This window comes from Pleurodeles waltl, chromosome 6 (genome assembly GCF_031143425.1).
Source record: "Pleurodeles waltl isolate 20211129_DDA chromosome 6, aPleWal1.hap1.20221129, whole genome shotgun sequence".
In the NCBI taxonomy this organism is placed as follows: Eukaryota; Metazoa; Chordata; class Amphibia; order Caudata; family Salamandridae; genus Pleurodeles; species Pleurodeles waltl.
The window spans coordinates 1,253,608,106-1,253,626,772 of NC_090445.1; the positions used below are offsets into that span (position 1 = coordinate 1,253,608,106).

The following is an 18,667-nucleotide window of genomic DNA, read 5'->3' on the forward strand; positions in this document are numbered from 1 at the left end:
GTTAGCTGTATTTTGCTTAACTGATTTTTATTATGAACCTTTCAGTTGTGTAGTACCTTGAGCAAGCAGTTAAAGGATGTGATGTATCGCAGTAGCGTTTACTTTCATAAACTACTGTTAATTAACAAGAAGAGGGTTTTGCAAAAAAGGAAAAACTATCATAAAACCAAACTATTGAACTGTGACTCTAACATCCAGAACTTTCACATGACTCGAAATTTGTACCAAGTACAATATGCATGGCGGAGACTAAAACCTAGCACTAAAATATGATTTGAAGGCACAAGTTTGTTCTGCAGGCAGTGTTTTTTGCACTATGAATCTAAATCCCCAAACTAATGACCACACCAAATGCAGACAATTCAGTGGCAAATTCACTGTCTTGGTCCTGGTGCTAGTGAAAGCAATAATATCCATGAACTTGAGGCCCTCCCAATATGTCCAAAATTAAGAAGTGGAAACCGAAATGCACAAAACATTGTAGGTGCAAACATATGCAAGTAGCCATTGCAAGCTCAGTGTACACTTAGTTGGACAAGCACCAGATTTGGGTCCTGAGACTACACATCTGTATCCCTTGGTCAACATTGAATCCCTTGAGAAAAAGCCCTTGCAAAAAAAAAAACTACTTTTGCAGAGCTGAGTTGACCCAATAGGCTCTCAGGACCAATAGGTCCAATGTTCTAGAAAATGTAATGTGTAGGAGTTTTAATGGCTTCTGTAGGTCTTTCCTGGGCCCCAGCAGTGACGACGTTAGTACCTTTTTGTGGCTTTCATTGTGCATGCTATTTTTAATTGATCTATCTTGGAACATGTACTTTCAGCAAAGTGCTGACTAGACTTTGCACCATATTTACAGTAATACTCTTTGATTAATATTAATCCCTCCCACTGCCTAGATTAATCCCCATTTGTTTGTCCTTGCTCTCATGTCATGAAATTATCTTGGCAGGATTTTTTGTATATTCTGTCATGCATAATTTGTGTCTGTAGACCACAATACCCGTGCACCACTGTTGAATAACCAAGACAGTGCTTTAGGCACTTTCCTCTTGCTGTAGCAGACAAGCAGTCATGTCTTACTCCAGGAGATGGAAAGGAGTTTAAAAATTCTGATTCATTGTAATACTTTAGTGTAGGAAGCTGGCTCTATATATACTATCTCAAAATGAGAGATCGTGTGCACAGAGTCCAGGGGTTCCCCAAGAGGCTTGACAGAAGCAATAATAGATGATACTAATGCTCTATTTGTGGTCGAGCAGTTAGGCTTATCAGAGGGTAGTATTAAGCATTTACTGTACAAACAGGCAATAATTGAGAACACACACTCAATGACTTAACTCCAGGCCAGTATGCTTTTATGTAGAAAAATATTTTCTTAATTTATTTTAGAACCATAAGAGTCAAATTGCAGGTAAGTATATTAAAAGTAAGGTGCTTTCTATATGTATAGATAGAACTTTGAATCAAAACAGTAATTTACACAGTTTGGCATAAACTAGCAATAAGTTATTTTAAAAGTGGACACTGAAAAATTCAACAGTTCCGGGGGAGGTAAGTACAGGTTAGTTTTTGAGGTAAGTAACACACTTACAAGTTCAGTCTCCGGGGCGTAGGCAGCCCACCCTTGTGGTTTCAAGACAGCCCCAAACACCCAGCAACACAGGGCTGGTCCGGAGCAGAGGTCAAAAAGGGGCCCAAATAACATAGGCGCCTCTGGAGACCGAGGATGCTCCGGTTCCAGTCTGCTAGCAGGTAAGTACCTGCTTCCTCGGGCAGCTGACTGGGGAAGTGTTGTAGAGCACTGGGGGTGGAGGGGGTGCAGTGGGCAAACAAGGTCACTACTGCACCAGTGGTTGGTTCTTCACAGGCCTGAGGGCTGCGGGTGCAGTGCTTCTTCCAGGCATCTGGTTTCTTTTCACCAGGCAGTCGGGGTTGGTCCTCCGCATACCCTCTGCAGGCTTTGTCGTGGGGGTGCGGAGAGGTTGGCTCAGGGTGGGCAACTTCATCTGTCGCCTGGGGGTCCTCTCTGCGGCATTGGTTTCTCTGGACATGGGCCAGGGGCATTGGGTGCAGAGTGGTGGGAACTTGTGATTCTGGTGTGAGGGAGTGTCCCTTTAAAGATGGTTTCTTCTTGGCTGTTTAGACAGGGCCGCTGTCCACGGGAGTTTCTTGGTCCTTTTGTAGTTGCAGGGCAGTCCTCTGAGTCTGCAGAGGTCGCTGGTGCAGGTTCTTTGAATCCGAAGACAGGGTAGGGCTGGGGCCAAAGCATTTGTCGTCTTCCTTCTTCCCTGCGGGGTTTCCAGGTCAGCAGACCACCTTTGTAGGTCATCAGGAGTCTGATTTCCTGGGTTCAGGGTTGACCCTAAATATAAACTTTAGGGGTGTGTTTAGGGCTGGAGGGCAGTAGCCAGTGGCTACTGTCCCTGAGGGTGGCTGCACCCTCTTTGTGCCTCCTCCCAGGGGTACCTTTTACAAGGGACTTCTCTGTGTGCCAGGGCTGTGCCAATTGTGGAAACAAAGGTACAGTTTTAGGAAAGGAACACTGGTGCTGGGGCCTGGTTAGCAGGGTCCTAGCACACTTTCAATCAAAGCTGGCATTAACAAAAGGCAAAAAGATAGGTGGTAACCATGTCAACAGTGGCATTTTCCTACGGTTAGGTAACTCCATACCATCAGTGTCCTGTCAGTACTTTGTTTTGGGAGAAGAAAAGGATTCTAGTCGGAGGTAGGTAGATTAAATAGTTTATTTAGATAAATGCGAACTAGGGCAGACAAATGCTTAATTGTTAGTGTTGCTCCCTTCTAGATGGGTGATAACTTTGGATCTGTGCATGTTAGCCTGGGAACATTTTGGAGTTTCCTGATCCTCACACTGATTATTTTAAAATGTCTGGGAAGATGCCAAGGGATACAGAACCGGCCGGGGACTCTGGACCCAACTCTGGTTTTGGGTGATCCTTGAGAGCAACAAACACATAAAACTCTGCCCCCCCCCCCCCCCCCCCCCCCCCCCCCAAAAAAAATGCCTCTCACCTACTAACCAACCAATCCATTTTTCGCCAACGGGCTGCCACTTAAAACACAGAAGAAAAAACTGGCACTGTACCTTTAAGAACTCCCAGGACTATGTATCCGATCATGCCTCACAGGGGACAGGTCTGTTCTGTTTTCCGGTTCCTACTGTTAGGATCCTGGAGCACTGAGCTTTCTTTTTGACACATTTCTCTGAAAAGCTCATTGAAACCTGTTATCTTTTTAAAGATGTAGGCACTTAGTGTACAAAATTATTTTCCCTGACAGAAAATATATATTTTTATTTTATGTCAGACATGGATTTGAGAAGTGCCCCTCTCTGGTAAAAAGAAGCGTTAGACAGATCCACACTCTGTATATATTATGTGTCTGCCCCATCGACCAAATTCCTGTCCTCACTGTCAAACTTCACATAAGGACAGAGGGGGAAAAATGTCAGAATGCGTGGACTCCATGAGAGAGGAACTGCAGGATCTTCAAGAGGCCTTGGAGACCACCAACCTGTCTCCAGAGAGCCCTCCTTTCATAAAGCATTCACACAGGGGTACATCACAGGAAAGTTACCAGAGACGACGTTCCCATTCAATATCGAAAGGTGGGACATCTAGAGTGAAGAAGGTCCCTGTGTGTTCACCATTGACGTCAAGAACAGCTTCACCACATACGCTTGCCTCAATGTCAAGACACACCTTGCCGTCAAAGTGACACCATCCGTAGACCTTAAAAACGAGACTGCTGTCCATACTGTTGACTTCTACAAAAAGGCATTGGTCTTAACATACATCACCAAAGCGCCGTCCATCAATGTTGAAGACATGGCTGTCTATGTGAAAACCCTTGGAAGACCCCTGACCAACGTCTAGTAGGCCTCAACTGGCATCCCATATGCCAACGACTTCAAGAGACCCCCTCAATGTCATCAGAAGTACAAGCCTTCACAACTGATACAAGGGAGCCAAGGCCTCTTTATCCACCCAGGCCTTCTGCTGACACTCGATTAAACATTTCACTGCGTTGGCTCCGATCTTTGCTTCAGACATGTACCTCACTCCTCTGATTTGGAATGTTTGGGGGTGTACTGCCCAGCTGAAGTTACTCAGCATATACACCATCACCAAAAAAAGCACCATTGCCACTGTTTTGTCCAGATACTCCTTTTCTTTCGGAAAGATGTCCTCCTGTGCCAAGGTCTCCCATAAATCTAGGATTCTGCTAACTTATAGATCTTGATCAGCACAGACCAGATCCACTTCACGATCTAGATCAGATCACTGTTCCAGATCAACACATAGACGGTGTAGAGCACCTTCCTGGTCTACCACCTCCTGCTCTTCAGCATGACTACTTGCCTACACTTAGATTCAGCAACGGGAAGAGTGTCTCCTATAGATGACATTACCACCTTCAATGAGGTCTTGATGAGAGGAGCGTCCAAGCTAACTATTGATATTTCTACTCCTGCAGTCTCCTTGAGTCATCTTTGAAACTGTCCAAACCAGACCAGTATCAAGGCCTTTTCTACCTCTGGTTCTAGGGTTCTTAAAAGCAGCGATATAGATCTTCCTGACTCCGCTTCTCTGAGCGGCTCCCTCACAGATTTTGAAAAAGTGAAGAGCTCCAGACCAAGACCCTCTATTCCCGAGTACTGATCCTCCACCAAACTCGCTGATAATAGCAGCCGACAGGGAGATGCATTCAGTAGCTGCTTTCTCGTCCGTCCCTCCAGATAAGGGCAGCAAGCAGGTGGACTCGTAAGAAAAGAAAATGCAAGACGGCCGTTTCATCTATGAAATTAGCGAGGGCTTCTGACTTGCTAGGCAGATATGATAGCCTTGTGGGACGCTCTAAACAGATTTGCAGATAAACTACCAAAAGATTATTTATATTTTCTCATTCATAAATGAAGGGGGTATTATTCTCTAACCTAATAAGTGCTGCCGCGGAAGCTTCAGACCTGCCGCGCATGGCCACTTCCATGGCATTTGTGCCAGACTATCTTCTTGACTTTGTCTTATAGGCCTGAAGCCAGAGACCCAATAGAGGATCATGAACCTTCCCTTCTGACAACTCTTTAGAACCCATGCAGATAAGAAAATGTCCAAAATGAAAGCCGAGTTGGACATTGTCAAAACTATGGGTCTGGAAAAATAAAAAGGAATTTTTGTAAGCAATACCATCCTTAGGACTGTTACTATCAGAGGGTTCAAACCCCTCAGTAGACTCATTGCCAAACAGGCACGGTTGCATTACCATCCCAGACGACCCTCCAGAGGGAGAGGATTTCATCAACCAGCTGCATCCTCTTACAAGCAACCAACAAAGCAATGAGTCTGCGCTTCCCACATTTGTTACCTCCGCTGGTGGGGGGTGAAATATTACAAAATACCTGGATGAGTGACATTTAATTACAAGAGACAAATTGGTCAACATCTTGCCACAATAAAAGAGGCCATAGAGGAGGAACCACAACCTCGAAGGGGAATCTGGAATCTACTTGTTGTTTTCTAATACAGAAAGCAGGCCCACAACAAGAATTCATACCCATTCTAGACCGCAGTGCTAATCAAGTTGATATGCAAGGGGAAATTCAGGATTCTGGCTCTGCATTAAATCTACCCACAACTACACCAAGGGGACTGGATGCATTTGATCGATCTACAGGATGCACACTTCCAGATCCTTATAATTTCAAAACACAGGAAGTTTCTATGCTTCAAAGTGAGATTGTACTACTATTCATAGAAAGTACCAAACTTCGACTTGAAGTCTGCCACTCAACCCTTTTCTAAATCCATGGCTGTGAGTGCAGCAGCCTTAAGGAAAAGGCAGATATTAGTCTACCCATACTTAGACGATTGGCTAATGAAGAGTTCCTCCAAATCATGAACAAGAGAACATTTTTGAGTCTGCAGCAGGGATTGGCTATAAATGGATTGAAGAGGACAGAGATGGCTTCAGGATTACATTGCCTCAGTATTCCGTATTCCCACATTTAGTTGCAGCAGTTGTGTGTAAGAGGAGGGCTGTGGGCACCGGCACCTTTTTATTTAAAAATTAAGCATTGCAAAGCTACACAGTAAACTGAGTGGCAGATTACTGAAAATGGGGGTATAGTTAAGGTTAGTGTCCAGAGTTTCACTGAACAACTTAAAGGTTGAATCTTATTACAAGTTCACAAGTTGGAACAAACTAGAGACCAGTCCTGTCATAGAAAAGTTTAATTTATTTTGTTAATATGCTTGGTTTCTAAACCTGTTATATTGCTGGTCTTGACAAGTGTACTAACAAACTTTTTTCTCTTAAGGCAAATGGCGATAGTGAAGTCTGCAAAGATTGTGTTCAGCTAGTCTCAGATGTTGTCATCGCTATAAAGACCAACTCTTCATTTGTCTCAAACTATCTTGAGTTCCTGAAAAAGCAGTGCGATAACTTTGGAGGGCCTATGGCCGAAGAGGTAGGTTATTTTATTGAATGTTCTAGTTGATAAGCAGTTGGGATAGAAGTATGGAGAGTATCAGACTAGCACTGGTTGGCATGGCCTTCGTGATTTGAGGCAATATGTTTCCAATTTTGTAGTTGTGGATAAGAAATTTGAGCCAACCAGTTTTCTGCTGCCCTCCATTTGAAGAAAAGCATGCTTTGAATTTATTTTTCCTCAGATAAGGGTAGGTCAGGCCAGCTTATAATGATGCAGGTATGGATGTGTAGCAATGAGTTATCCTTACTGGAAGAGGGGGAACCTACTGTGTGAAGAGGCATGGAGATAAACTGCTATCCCTTGCTTAAGTGTCCAGGGGCTGCTTTATTAACGGGTCAGTCCTGTCCCATCATGGACAATTGACAGCCTACAGGTAGATCTTCTGCAGCTCTCCTGCAGTGTCCCAAATGAACCGGAGTTTATTTTTCCAGTGAATCGCTGTCTCATGACTCCTTGTGTCCAACATATGTCAATAAGTAAACTTTAAACTAACTTCCAGTGATTTGATGGTCATGCTTTCTGCATGGATGAAGATAAAGGCCTGCACCGAACATGGATTAGAAAAGGCTACTTGTAGCCCTAGTTCTCTTGGAGGGGTTTCCATGTTTAGCCACTGTAGGAAAGTACCCTCTTTTTGGCATAGTTACCCCCCACTTTTTACCTGATGTCGGTGGGTTGTTGACTGTGTTCGCTGAGATCCTGCTAACCAGGACCCCAGTGACTGTGCTTTCTTTCCCTAAATTCAGTTGTACATGTTTTTTTACACTCCACAATTAGCACACTGGTACCCCCATGTAAGTCCCTAGTATATGGTCCCCAGGGCATTGTGCACCCCTGGGTCCCCCATGGCAGCAGCATTTATTATGCCATCTATGGGAGCACATGCAAAACCTCTCTGCAGGCCTGCCATTGCAGCCTGCATGAAAGGGTGCATGCCCCCTTTTCACTACAGGTCACTGCACCATGTCACCAAGTCACCCTTGTGGTAGGCCCTCCTAAACGAAAGGGCAGGGTGCAGGTACCTGTGTATGAGGGCACTCCTGCATGAGCAGAGGTGCCCCCATGAACTCTAGCTCCATTTTCCTGGACTTCATGAGTGCAGGGACGCCATTTTACAGATGTACTGGACATAGGTCACTACCTATGTCCAGCTACATAATAGTAACTGCGAACCTAGGCATGTTTGGTATCAAACATGTCGGAATCCTACCCCCATACTGTTGCCAGTTTTGTTTTATGATTCCATGCACTCTGGAGGCTCCCCCCCCCCCTCCCCCCAAAACCATTTCTCCTACCAGCTTGCTGGGGTTTTCCGGGCAGCCCAGGCTGCTGCCTCCCTTCAAACAGGTTTCTGCCCTACTACTGCTTGAGCAGCAGAGGCCCAGGAAGGCAGGACAAAGTATCTCCTCTGGGAGAGGGAGGCAGCACCTTCTCATTTTGGAAATGGGTGTTACATGGCTTGAGAGGGTTAACCTCCCCAAGCCACTGGTATGCATTGAAGGGCACATTAGATGCCCTCCTTGCATAAACCAGTCTGCAACGGATCAGCGACCTGTCTCCTCTGGTACAAAACTGGACAATGGAAAGGAGTGACCACTCCCCTGTCCATCACCACCCCTGGGGTGGTGCCCAGAGCTCCTCCAGATGGTCGCTTCTGCCATCTTGAATCCAAGGTGGACGGGAGCCTCTGGGAGCATCTGAATGGCAAGGACGGGCAGGTGACGTCGGAGCCTCCTCCTGATAGGTGGTCGCCTGGCTAGATGACCAATCCCCCTCCCCCACCCCCACCCCCCCTTCAGGTGCTATTTAGGGTCTCCCTCTTGGGTGGGTCCTCTGTTTCGGCTTGCAAGATTACAGCAGGACTCCTCTGCAACCTCTACTTTGACGTCTGGCCACTGGAACTGTGACTGGACCCTCCAGGCACCGACAATCTGCATCCATGACCGACTCTGCTTGCAACATTGTTTCCACGGCTCCTTACAGATTCTGCAACATTTCCCCCGGCTGGGCACCCTCTGAGGATGGCAAGTGTTCAGTCCGCACGAGAAGAATGAAGTAATTTCCCTTGGAGTGAAGGAGTCACCCCCCCCCCCCCTGCATCTGCAGGCACCAACAGCAATGACGACCGGCTGTGTGGATCTCCTCTCATCCTGAGCTGCGTGGATCCTGCATCACAGGTGGTGGTCTGGAGTGGTCCCCTTGGTCCTCTCTGCCAGCTTTCGAACTTTGGTGGAGTTGCCTTCCCACGCAGAACAGTACCCCCCTGCACTGCGTCTCGCGCAGCTTCCAAGGCTTGTTGGCATCTCCTCCAAGGGTTCTTCAGACTCCACGTAGCCCCAGCACTCTTCCCTGTGACACACAGCCCTCTACGTGCTTCTCCTGAGGCGTGGTCCATTCTCCAGTTGTGCTGTGTGGGCTCCTCTGTGACTCCTTGGTCCTCTTCCGGTGGGTCTACTGGTGAGGCTTTCTTTTTCTTCTGTGGACTCGCTGCCTTGCTGAGGGTTCCCTGAGACTCTTGCTACCCCACCCTGTGGGTTGAGTGCTCCTGGACCTTGCTGGTGCTGGCAGCTCCATTTTTCCTCTACGGTAGCTCATGCCTTTGCCAAGGCTTGTTGGTGGTTTTTCCACGCCACAGACCGACCGCAATCTTCCATCCAGTGTGGGACATAGACTGCATTCTACAGGAATTCTCCATTGACTTCAGGGCTGCATTGCTGACCGTCTTCGTCCTACTGTCTACCAACTCCTGCAACCTGACTGGTGGGTAGTGGCTTCTGCCACCACCAGACACACCTGCGACTTCTGGACTTGGTCCCCTTCCTCCACAGGTCTTCCTCTTCAGGGATCACCACTGGTCTTACATTTGCATTCCTTTTTTAGTATATGGTTTAGGCTACCCCAGGGTCACCATTTGATTACTAGTGTACATATTTAGTGTTTTACTTACCTCCTGTACCTTTTGGTAATTGTGTTTTCTTTTTTTTTTAACACTCTTGATTCTTTCATGTACGTGAGTGCTGTGTGACTACATTGTTATTGCATGAGCTTTGCATGTCTCCTAGATAAGACATGGCTGCTCATGCTACATCTAGAGAGCCTGGTTTCTAGAAACTGTCTACACTAATAGGGCATACCTGGACCTGGTACAAGGTGTAAGTACCAGAGGTACCCACCACACACCAGGCCATCATCCTACACTCCTAAGCACTGAGTAGTCGCTCACATATGAGGGGAACCAGAGCAGTTCTTCAATATATCTTGAGTAGAGATTCTTACCTTTCTTCAAGAAGGCCTGTAAAGACACTTATGAAAGAGGCAGCTAACGCAGCCTATGTATATAGGCTACAATGGCCCAATTCTTAATCATGAAGACAAAAAATGGCAAATACACTAAAAATGTATATAATTTAAGAGGTTTTGCGAAGTGTAGATCTTTCACAATCCCTGTACAAAGGTGGCTCTGTATGTACTATACCAAAATGAGGTATAGTGTGCACAGTCCAGTGGTTCCCCAGAGGCTAAAGTAGATCATATTAATGTTCTATTTTGTAGTAGTGTTGAGTAGTTAGACTTATTGGCGGTTAGTGCTAAGCATTTGCTGTACACACAGTCAGTAAATGAGGCACACACTCGATGACTAACTCCAGGCCAATGTTTGTATAGATCAAAAATATATTGTTACTTTATTTCTAGAACCAAAAGGATCCTTGTTAGGGTAAGTACAGTTTCAAGAATGTATCCCTTTTATGTATCAAATGCACTTGTTTAGAATTCACAGATAAAACAGTTTACAGGTAAGTAAGACTTCAATTTTAAATGTGGACGCGGTGTGCTTTCTCATAGAAAGCAATGCAGTCCCAGGGGAGGAAAAGTAACAACACACAGAGCGGCTTACAGATGATACACATGCGCTGTCTTGTATTTCAATTGTGTATGTACTTCATTGGCCCGAGGTACTCTTTTAGAACTTTTGGTGCCCTACGACTGACTGTCAAGGGGAACTGATTTTATCAGAGATTAAAGAAAAATATTTTTGACGTGGACTAGGCAGCAGTGAGCCAAGGAGCTCCCTCTGCAAGCTATAACACGAACTCTCAGATTGTTGACTTTTTTCCCATTTTTGATGCCGATTTAATTCTAAATAGGGCCACCTTGTTAAGATGCTTTTCTGAATCTACCTTTCTGAAACACATCACCAGTTATGATATTGACCTTGTTTCCCTAAGGATGGTTAGTGGAGTTCTCAGGGCGAGGGTCGCCTTTCGCTCTTTGCATGTGGCGAACCTGGCCCTCTCTCATGCTGACTTTCTGCAGTGTAGGGGGATCGATGTAATCCCACTCTTACCCTACCTCGCTTTCGTAGGGGAAAAGTTTGTGACTGAGAGCCCTGTGAGACCCCAGTCCACTTTAAAGGCACTGACTTTTCCTTACGTAGATCTAGATTAGACCTACAGGCCCTTAGAGTTTCCTTAATAGGGAAGGATAGACAGGTGCTATAACCGGAAACACGACACGCTCCGAATCTTCAAACCACCTATGCCCTCGATTGGGGTTGGCTCTCGGGAGCTCTTGTTCAAGAACGGGGATCCAGGGACTTACTCCAACCTTCTTCCTAATAGAGGTTTAAAAAATAATTTCTTGGAATGCTGCCGGGGTAAAATTTAGCAGGGGAAAAAAACTATCTTACCTCAGTACACTTAAACCAGATTTAATCTGTCTCCAGGAGACTTGGGCAGACACAGATCTATTGTGGGACGACTATTTTGTAGTCAATTGTAAGGCCTCTTCGTCTCGAAGAGGTCATGCTAAGGGGGGGGGGGGGAGGTTGTCTACTGTCCAACTCTCTCAATTGGGACTATTCCTGCTATAAAGATCCCAGTAACCTCTTTATGGCACTTACGATTCATCTGCATAATACTACGCTAGGTCCTACTTCATTGCTTCTAATTTATGCCTATGTGCCCCCAGAGGCCGTATGATTCTCTGTTAGAAAGGGTCTTTGCCTCTTTATTGAGGATTCCTTAGATACGGAGTTCCCTCCACTGATAGCACTAATGGGAGATTTAAATTGCAGAGTCTCCAATTTCGCCTTATGTCAAGTGCGCGATGTAGAGAGAGAAACAGCGCTGCGTATTCCAGATTGTGTTTTCCCCCCTTTAATTAAAACAAACAAAAGAGGTAAACTTCTCCTCAGTCTTCTAAAAAAAATATTACCGTATTATCGCTACGTGGTAGGTCCACTTCGGACTCCCCTGCCTCCTTCACACATTTCTTCACGGGGAAGGTCCATTCTGGACTACTTAGTCCTCTTATTGTCTATTGGAAGATCTTAAGATATTCTGCTCCCCCTATAGCGAAAATAACCTGCTTTCTATCACTCTAGAAACCTCCATATTGTCACTAGACTCATGGAAGTCTGGTGGGTTTACCCAGAGTTTTTCTAATACGACTGGGAGGACCCAATGGAATTTTAAGAGGATAGCTGGTGTCACTGCGATATTTAGCACCTGTAGTTGCTAACTTGACTAGTTGGGAGGGAATGGAGATGCAATACTTCTCTGATCTCCTGATGCAATTGGTGTCTAATAACTTGTCTGGTGGGCATAAAGTAGCCCGGAAAGCTATTCCCCGTGCATTGCTTGACCTAAACAGAGAAATAAATAACATGGTTAGGGCCCAGTTTTTAGTTTTCTCGGAGGAAAGGAAAATCAGGGTTGCTCTATTAAAAAGGAGAAAGAAGCGGCTGAAGATCTGCCTTGCAAAAGAAGCAGGGTACAGGCTCTGGATTAAGCTCCGGGAAGCCGCTACAAAGGGCCAGGCTAGGCGTTTCTGGGCATTAGTGGGTCAAGGTTGTGGGTCTAGAATTCGTCCCCCGCTCCAATCTCCGAAGCCCGATGGTCAGATTTAATCTCCTCCCTGTATGCTTCAAATGGGGTCGTACCTTTCCGGTTTCCAGAGTCTCCAGGTATTCTCACTTTCCCTCCCCCGTCAATAAGAGATTGACTGTGCTATCTGTGAAATGCGCCCCTCCGCTGCAATGGGGCCAGGTGAACTGCCTTTATCAGTTATAAAACAGGATAGGAGCTCTTGGACTAAGATTTTACATGTGGTCTTTAGTAGATGCTTCTATTCCAGATGTATTCCTCCCTCGTGGGTCGGCAGTATAATTGTACCCTTATTTAAAAAGGGTGATCGATCTTGTCCTGGTAATTAGCGTCAGATTGCCCTCCTTGATGCAGTGGGAAAAGTCTTTACCAAATGTCTACTCTCTAGACTAATGTCTTGGGCGGAGGAGAATAACATCATCCCTTTGGAACAATCCGGATTCAAGCGCAAACATAGTAATAGAGATAACATCATGGTGCTGCAAACCATTACTGAAAAATATGTAAAACTGAAAGGGGGGGGGTTGTTTATGCCACTTTAATAGACTTCTCCACGCCTTTTGATAAAGTAGACCGATCTTTTATGGACTAAGCTATGCAGCCTGGGGATACCTTTACCACTTCTGGAGTTAATAATTGCCTTCCACTCCAACACCTGGTGCAGAATCCTCTTGGGGGGTGATAGAGGTTTATCCCATAAGATTTGTACATCTAATGGGTTAAAACAGGTATGTCTATTGGCTCCCCTGCTCTTTTCCCTCTATTTCAGATCTCCCCTCCTTTTTGTCCAAGGGCAAGGGTTTTCCCCCACTGGTGGATGGGCGTCCAATTTGTTGCCTGTTGTATGCGGACGACATCTTAATCCTTGATTTAACCCCCAAAGGCCTACAGAACCGCTTGCAGCGCTTATCAAAATATTCTGACTTACATTATTTGAAGGTTAACGTATCTAAAAGTAAGGTCCTTTGTTTCTTGGGGGAAAAAAAAAAGATGACCTTCCCCAATTATCAGTGGACATTGGGCAACCAAATCCTTGAAATTGTCAAATCTTATCCCTTTTTAGGGAAAATAGTGAGCGGGAACCTTAGTGATGTTGCCCACATCGCCTCTAATAAAGCAAAGGCTGAATGTCAGGCAAGAGGTCTGGGGGCCCTTTATACAGCTACAGGGAGAAAGCACTTCTCTTACCTTCTATCTGCTTATCGAGTAAAAATTCCTGCATCCCTGCTATATGGAGTGGAACTCATTGATACCTCCAAATGGGGGTTCTTAAATCAGGCAGAAGGTAAAATTCTCTGAAAATTACTAGCTGTTAATACGGCAGCCTCAGTGGCGGCTCTGAGACTGGAAATGGGGCTTTGAAGCGCGTATGCTCGAGGATTAGCGGGGGTTATACGATTGGCTACCTCACCGGTCGGGTGCAGAGGTCAAAGTTGGTGTTGGGTTTTTAATGGAATCCTATGGAGGCTGGGGGCACTTGGAAAGAAAAAGGTTGCAGGTAAGTACCTGTGACTTAAGGGCACAGGCTTGGGGTGTTTAGATGAGCACTGGGAAGGGGGGGGGGGGGAGGGCACAGGTAAGCACAAAACACACCTCCCTCAGCGGCACACTGGTGGCCGGGTGCAGGGTGTGAACACTGCATTGGGCACCCAATGGTTTTTAATGGGGGTATTCCGGGGGTGAAGAGGAGTTGGGGTAGGAATGTGTTGAAATCACAAAGATGCTGCAGGCTTACTCCACAGAGTAGGTCGCAGAAAACCAAAGGCTAGACAAGTAGGAGAGGAGCTCGCTTGATGATGCTGGACTGTCAGTCGGAGTCCCCAATGCTAGGGGCTGTGGATGCAGGGGTACCTTGTGGGCAGTGGATCACATTGCAGTCAGGGGGCTCTTCCATATTGGTCAGAAGGGGTCAAACCAGGGTGGACTCTGTCGGAATCGCCTGACGACCCTCTGTGGACTCTGGCTAGCTGGAGTGCCCTGGGTCAGTGAAACCCTAGGCAGGAGCCTTTGAGGCTCACCGCCAAGTTTTGCAGTTCTTGAAGGGGGAGGTGTGAAGCACCTCCACCCAGAGCAGACTTTGTTCCTGACCCCAGAGTACAAAGGCTCTCACCCCTTTGGGGTCAGAATATTGTCTGCTAGTGGCAGGCTGGCACAGACCGGTCAGCCTTACACTAAAGGGTTGGGTGAAATACAGGAGGCATATCTAAGATGTGCTTTGTGTATTTTTCAATAAATCCAACACTGGCATCAGTGTGGGTTTATTGTGCTGAGAAGCTTGATACCAAACTTCCCAGCCTTCAGTGAAGCCATCATGGAGTTGGGGAGTTCGTAATGACAAGCTCCCAGCCCATGTACTCAATCTGGCCACACTGCACTTACAATGTCTAAGAACTGACTTAAACTGTAGGGGCATATTGCTCATGGGGCTATGCCATCACCTGTGGTCTAGTGCACCCTGCCCTAAAGCTGAGAGGCCTGCTAAATGGGTGACTTACCTCTGCCACATGCACCGGTTTGTGGGCATGGCACCCATAGAGGGATGACATGTCGGCTTTACATTTTTCTCCCTGCCAGCACACACAAGCTGCAATGGCAATCTGCATGTTTGGTGAGGGGTCCCTTAGGGTAGCATAATACATGCTGCAGCCCTTGGGGAACCTCTGTGCACAGGGCCCTTGGTACCTTTTTACAAGGGACTTAACTGTGTGCCAGAGGTGTGTCAATTGTGGAAGCAATGGTAGTTAAGGTAAAGAACACTGGGGCTTGGTTAGCCGGATACCAGCACACACTGTCAAGTTAGCATCAGATATCAGGAAAAAAGTGGGGCGGTAACCATGCGTAAAGTGGCACTTTCCTACAAACCTCTTTTTATGATAGAGATGAGGGAGAGCAGGTCAGAGTAGCCTCACAGCCTACCATTATGTGACTAAATTAGAGGCTGTGCCTTTAAGAACCCAGAGACCACCAGTATCCCATCATTTATGCTGGTGACAGTTGCTCCAGTTATTTCCTTCTGGCAGGACCCTGAAGTATTGAGCTTGACCTTGCACAGGTTTTTTATCCAATTTTTTTGGGCAGAAATTAACACCTTCATTAGAGATCTACTAGCTGTTTGAGCTTATTCCTGTATGTGCTTTTTTTTTTCCCTTTTAATATGTGGCATTTTACCTACTAAAATGCCTTATCTGTTTGATAAACGCCTTAGTTGTGGCAGGAAAGGCCAAAACTGACTTTCATGAGGTCTATATTATCCGACTCCCATCCTCTCATCTTCCTGACACCTGTGACATCTGCAAAGAATTTGCAAGGGCATACTGCGTGACCGAGAAATCAACTACAAGCAAGAGAAGAGAGGAAAAAACATCAACCAGCTTGCCAGTGGGGCCTCAGAGCGAGGGGAAGGTCAGTCTTCCACCAGGGCTCTCCCTTCAGCTTTCAGTGGACGTAGCAGAACAGAGACGTATGTCTTGGTCGATGTGGAGGACATCTATATCGAGGCAAGTCGCAGCACAGTCCTGTTCACTGTCAAGGGCTGGATTAACATCCAGAAAAATGCCAACATTTGCCGTCAACACCATCATTCGAGGTTGAGTGATTTCATGCTCATCGCAGGTGCATTGTATCGCGGAGTGCCCCGTCAAGATCTTCTGGCTCGCCCTTGACACAGCGTGGGGGATGAACATCAAGAACCAAATTAACATGAGATGTCGACGTTGAGGAGTTTGTCGCCATCAAGAAGGGATACAGGAAAGAGAAGGATTTACTCTTCAAGTGAGTCTTCACCTTCTCTTGGAGTTTCCTTCTCCACCGCATTTACCTCCTCCATATGATTCTACTCTTCCTTCTCCTCTTGTGCTTCCTCCACCAGTAGCACCTCCTCTTCTATCATATTCTCCTGTTTGTAAGCGAACACCAGAACCTAGGACACCAACTGGTTCCAGGTCACTCCATCATTCACATGGTACCACACCATGGCATTCCTCCACAACGTCAAAGCATCACTACTGTCCGATCTTACCAGAGATCAAGGTCACACACCCATTGACTGTATTCTGATTATTCAGAGTCTTCCACCAGAGTATTCATCAACCTTGTCGGGCTACCTACCACCTCTGGTCTCTCCAATTGATGACATTAATACCTTTCAAGAGGTACTAGTCCATGGGCTGCAAAAGTATATGTTCGATGGCATATGTTGCTGCAGATACACATGTTTGGCACAGTCCGCTGCCTGGTGTTGGGCTCGGAGTATTACAAGTTGTTTTTCTTCGAAGAAGTCTTTTTGGTCACGGGACCGAAGGACTCCTCCCTCTTTGGCTCCATTGCGCATGGGCGTCGACTCCATCTTAGATTGTTTTTTTCCGCTGTCGGGTTCGGACGTATTCCTTTTCGCTCCGTGTTTCGGTTCGGAAAGTTAGTCAGAATCTCGGAAGAAAGCGTCGGTATTGTTCCGTTCGGTATCGGGATAGTTAGGTACATCGACACCGATCATCGGAAGACTTTGGGGCAGTTTCGATCCCCCATCGGGGCCTGGTCGGCCCGACCGCGTGCGACATCGAAGCCGATGGAACGGACCCCGTTTCGTTTCTGCCCAAAATGTCACAGTAAGTATCCTTATACAGATCAGCACTTGGTCTGTAACTTGTGCTTGTCCCCCGAGCACAAGGAGGATACCTGTGAAGCCTGTCGAGCCTTCCGGTCCAGAAAAACACTCCGGGACCGAAGAGCCAGGCGTCACCAAATGGCGTCCACGTCGACAAAACAACGTTTCGACGACGAAGAGGAAACATTCTCGGTTCCGGAATCAGAATCCGGAGACTCCGACGTCGAACAACAGCAACAAACTGTGAGTAAGACGTCAAAGTAAATCCATCGACAAACCGAAAGCCCAGGGGACGCCACTGCCAACAGGCCATGGCTCGACCCATAAATCAGGCGACCCGTCGAAGGGGCCGAAAAAGGGCACGCCCATAGCGAAGACACCCGACTACGGTCGAGGAACCGCCATGGAGCAACCTCGGAGCCGAGAAAGCGGCTCCGAGAGACAAAAACAAGATACCGGCACCGAAAAACATCGGCACCGAGAATCCATGCCGAAAGGAACAAAAATTCTGTCGGTGCCGAAACCGAAAAAAGATTCTCTCTCGGCGCCGAAAAATACCACACCTTCATCCTACTCAGAGGAACAAGGACTAAGTGGCCAAATGCACAAATTTGGACAAGAGCTCCAAAGTGTAGAATCGGACTACACACAAAAGAGACTGTGCATCCAGCAAGATACAGGGAAGATATCAACCCTTCCCCCAATCATGAGGAAAAGAAGGATCGGACTTCCAAAGGATGACACACAACCACAAGCCAAAGTGGTTAAAAAAGTCACGCCTCCGCCCTCTCCTCCACAGGCATCGCCGGCACAAACACCGCCACAAATGCACTCACCAGCGCAAACTACCATAAGTCATGACGATCAGGATCAAGACGCTTGGGACCTGTATGACACCCCAGTGCCGGACAATGATCCCGAGTCATACCCCACAAAGCCGTCACCGCCAGAGGACAGTACCTCATACTCTCAACTGGTGGCTAGGGCTGCAGACTTCCACAATGTCCAACTGCATTCCGATCCTATAGAGGATGACTTCTTGTTTAACACCCTCTCGGCTACACATAGCCAATATCAATGTCTCCCAATGCTACCAGGGATGTTACGGCACGCAAAACAAATTTTTGAGGAGCCCGTAAAATCAAGAGCCATCACCCCAAGGGTGGATAAGAAATACAAACCACCACCCACAGACCCAGTGTTTATTACTTCGCAGTTACCACCCGACTCTGTGGTAGTAGGGGCAGCTCGCAAAAGAGCAAATTCACATACATCTGGCGACGCCCCACCTCCGGACAAAAAGCCGAAAATTTGACGCGGCAGGGAAAAGAGTGGCGTCACAGGCAGCCAACCAGTGGCGCATCGCAAATTCACAAGCGCTGCTGGCCAGATATGACCGCGCACACTGGGACGAGATGCAACTTCTCGTAGACCATCTTCCCCAGGAATACCAAAAAAGGGCGCAGCAAATAGTGGAAGAGGGACAAACTATCTCAAACAATCAAATCCGCTCTTCACTAGACGCAGCCGATACTGCAGCAAGAACAGTCAACACTGCTGTCACCATAAGGAGACACGCTTGGCTACGCACTTCAGGCTTCAAACCTGAAATCCAGCAGGCTGTCCTTAATATGCCCTTCAACGAGAAACAACTGTTTGGCTCGG

The 18,667-nt window shown here is 46.8% G+C and overlaps 1 protein-coding gene across 1 annotated transcript in view; it reads left to right on the top strand.

Moving 5' to 3' along the window:
* Positions 1-18,667, top strand: part of PSAP (prosaposin) — a 278,471-nt gene that overhangs the window by 38,500 nt on the left and 221,304 nt on the right. Inside the window, exon 6 of the mRNA XM_069240560.1 lies at positions 6,341-6,490. Coding sequence (XP_069096661.1) covers positions 6,341-6,490 — 150 coding nt within the window. The remainder of the gene's footprint in view (positions 1-6,340; positions 6,491-18,667) is intronic.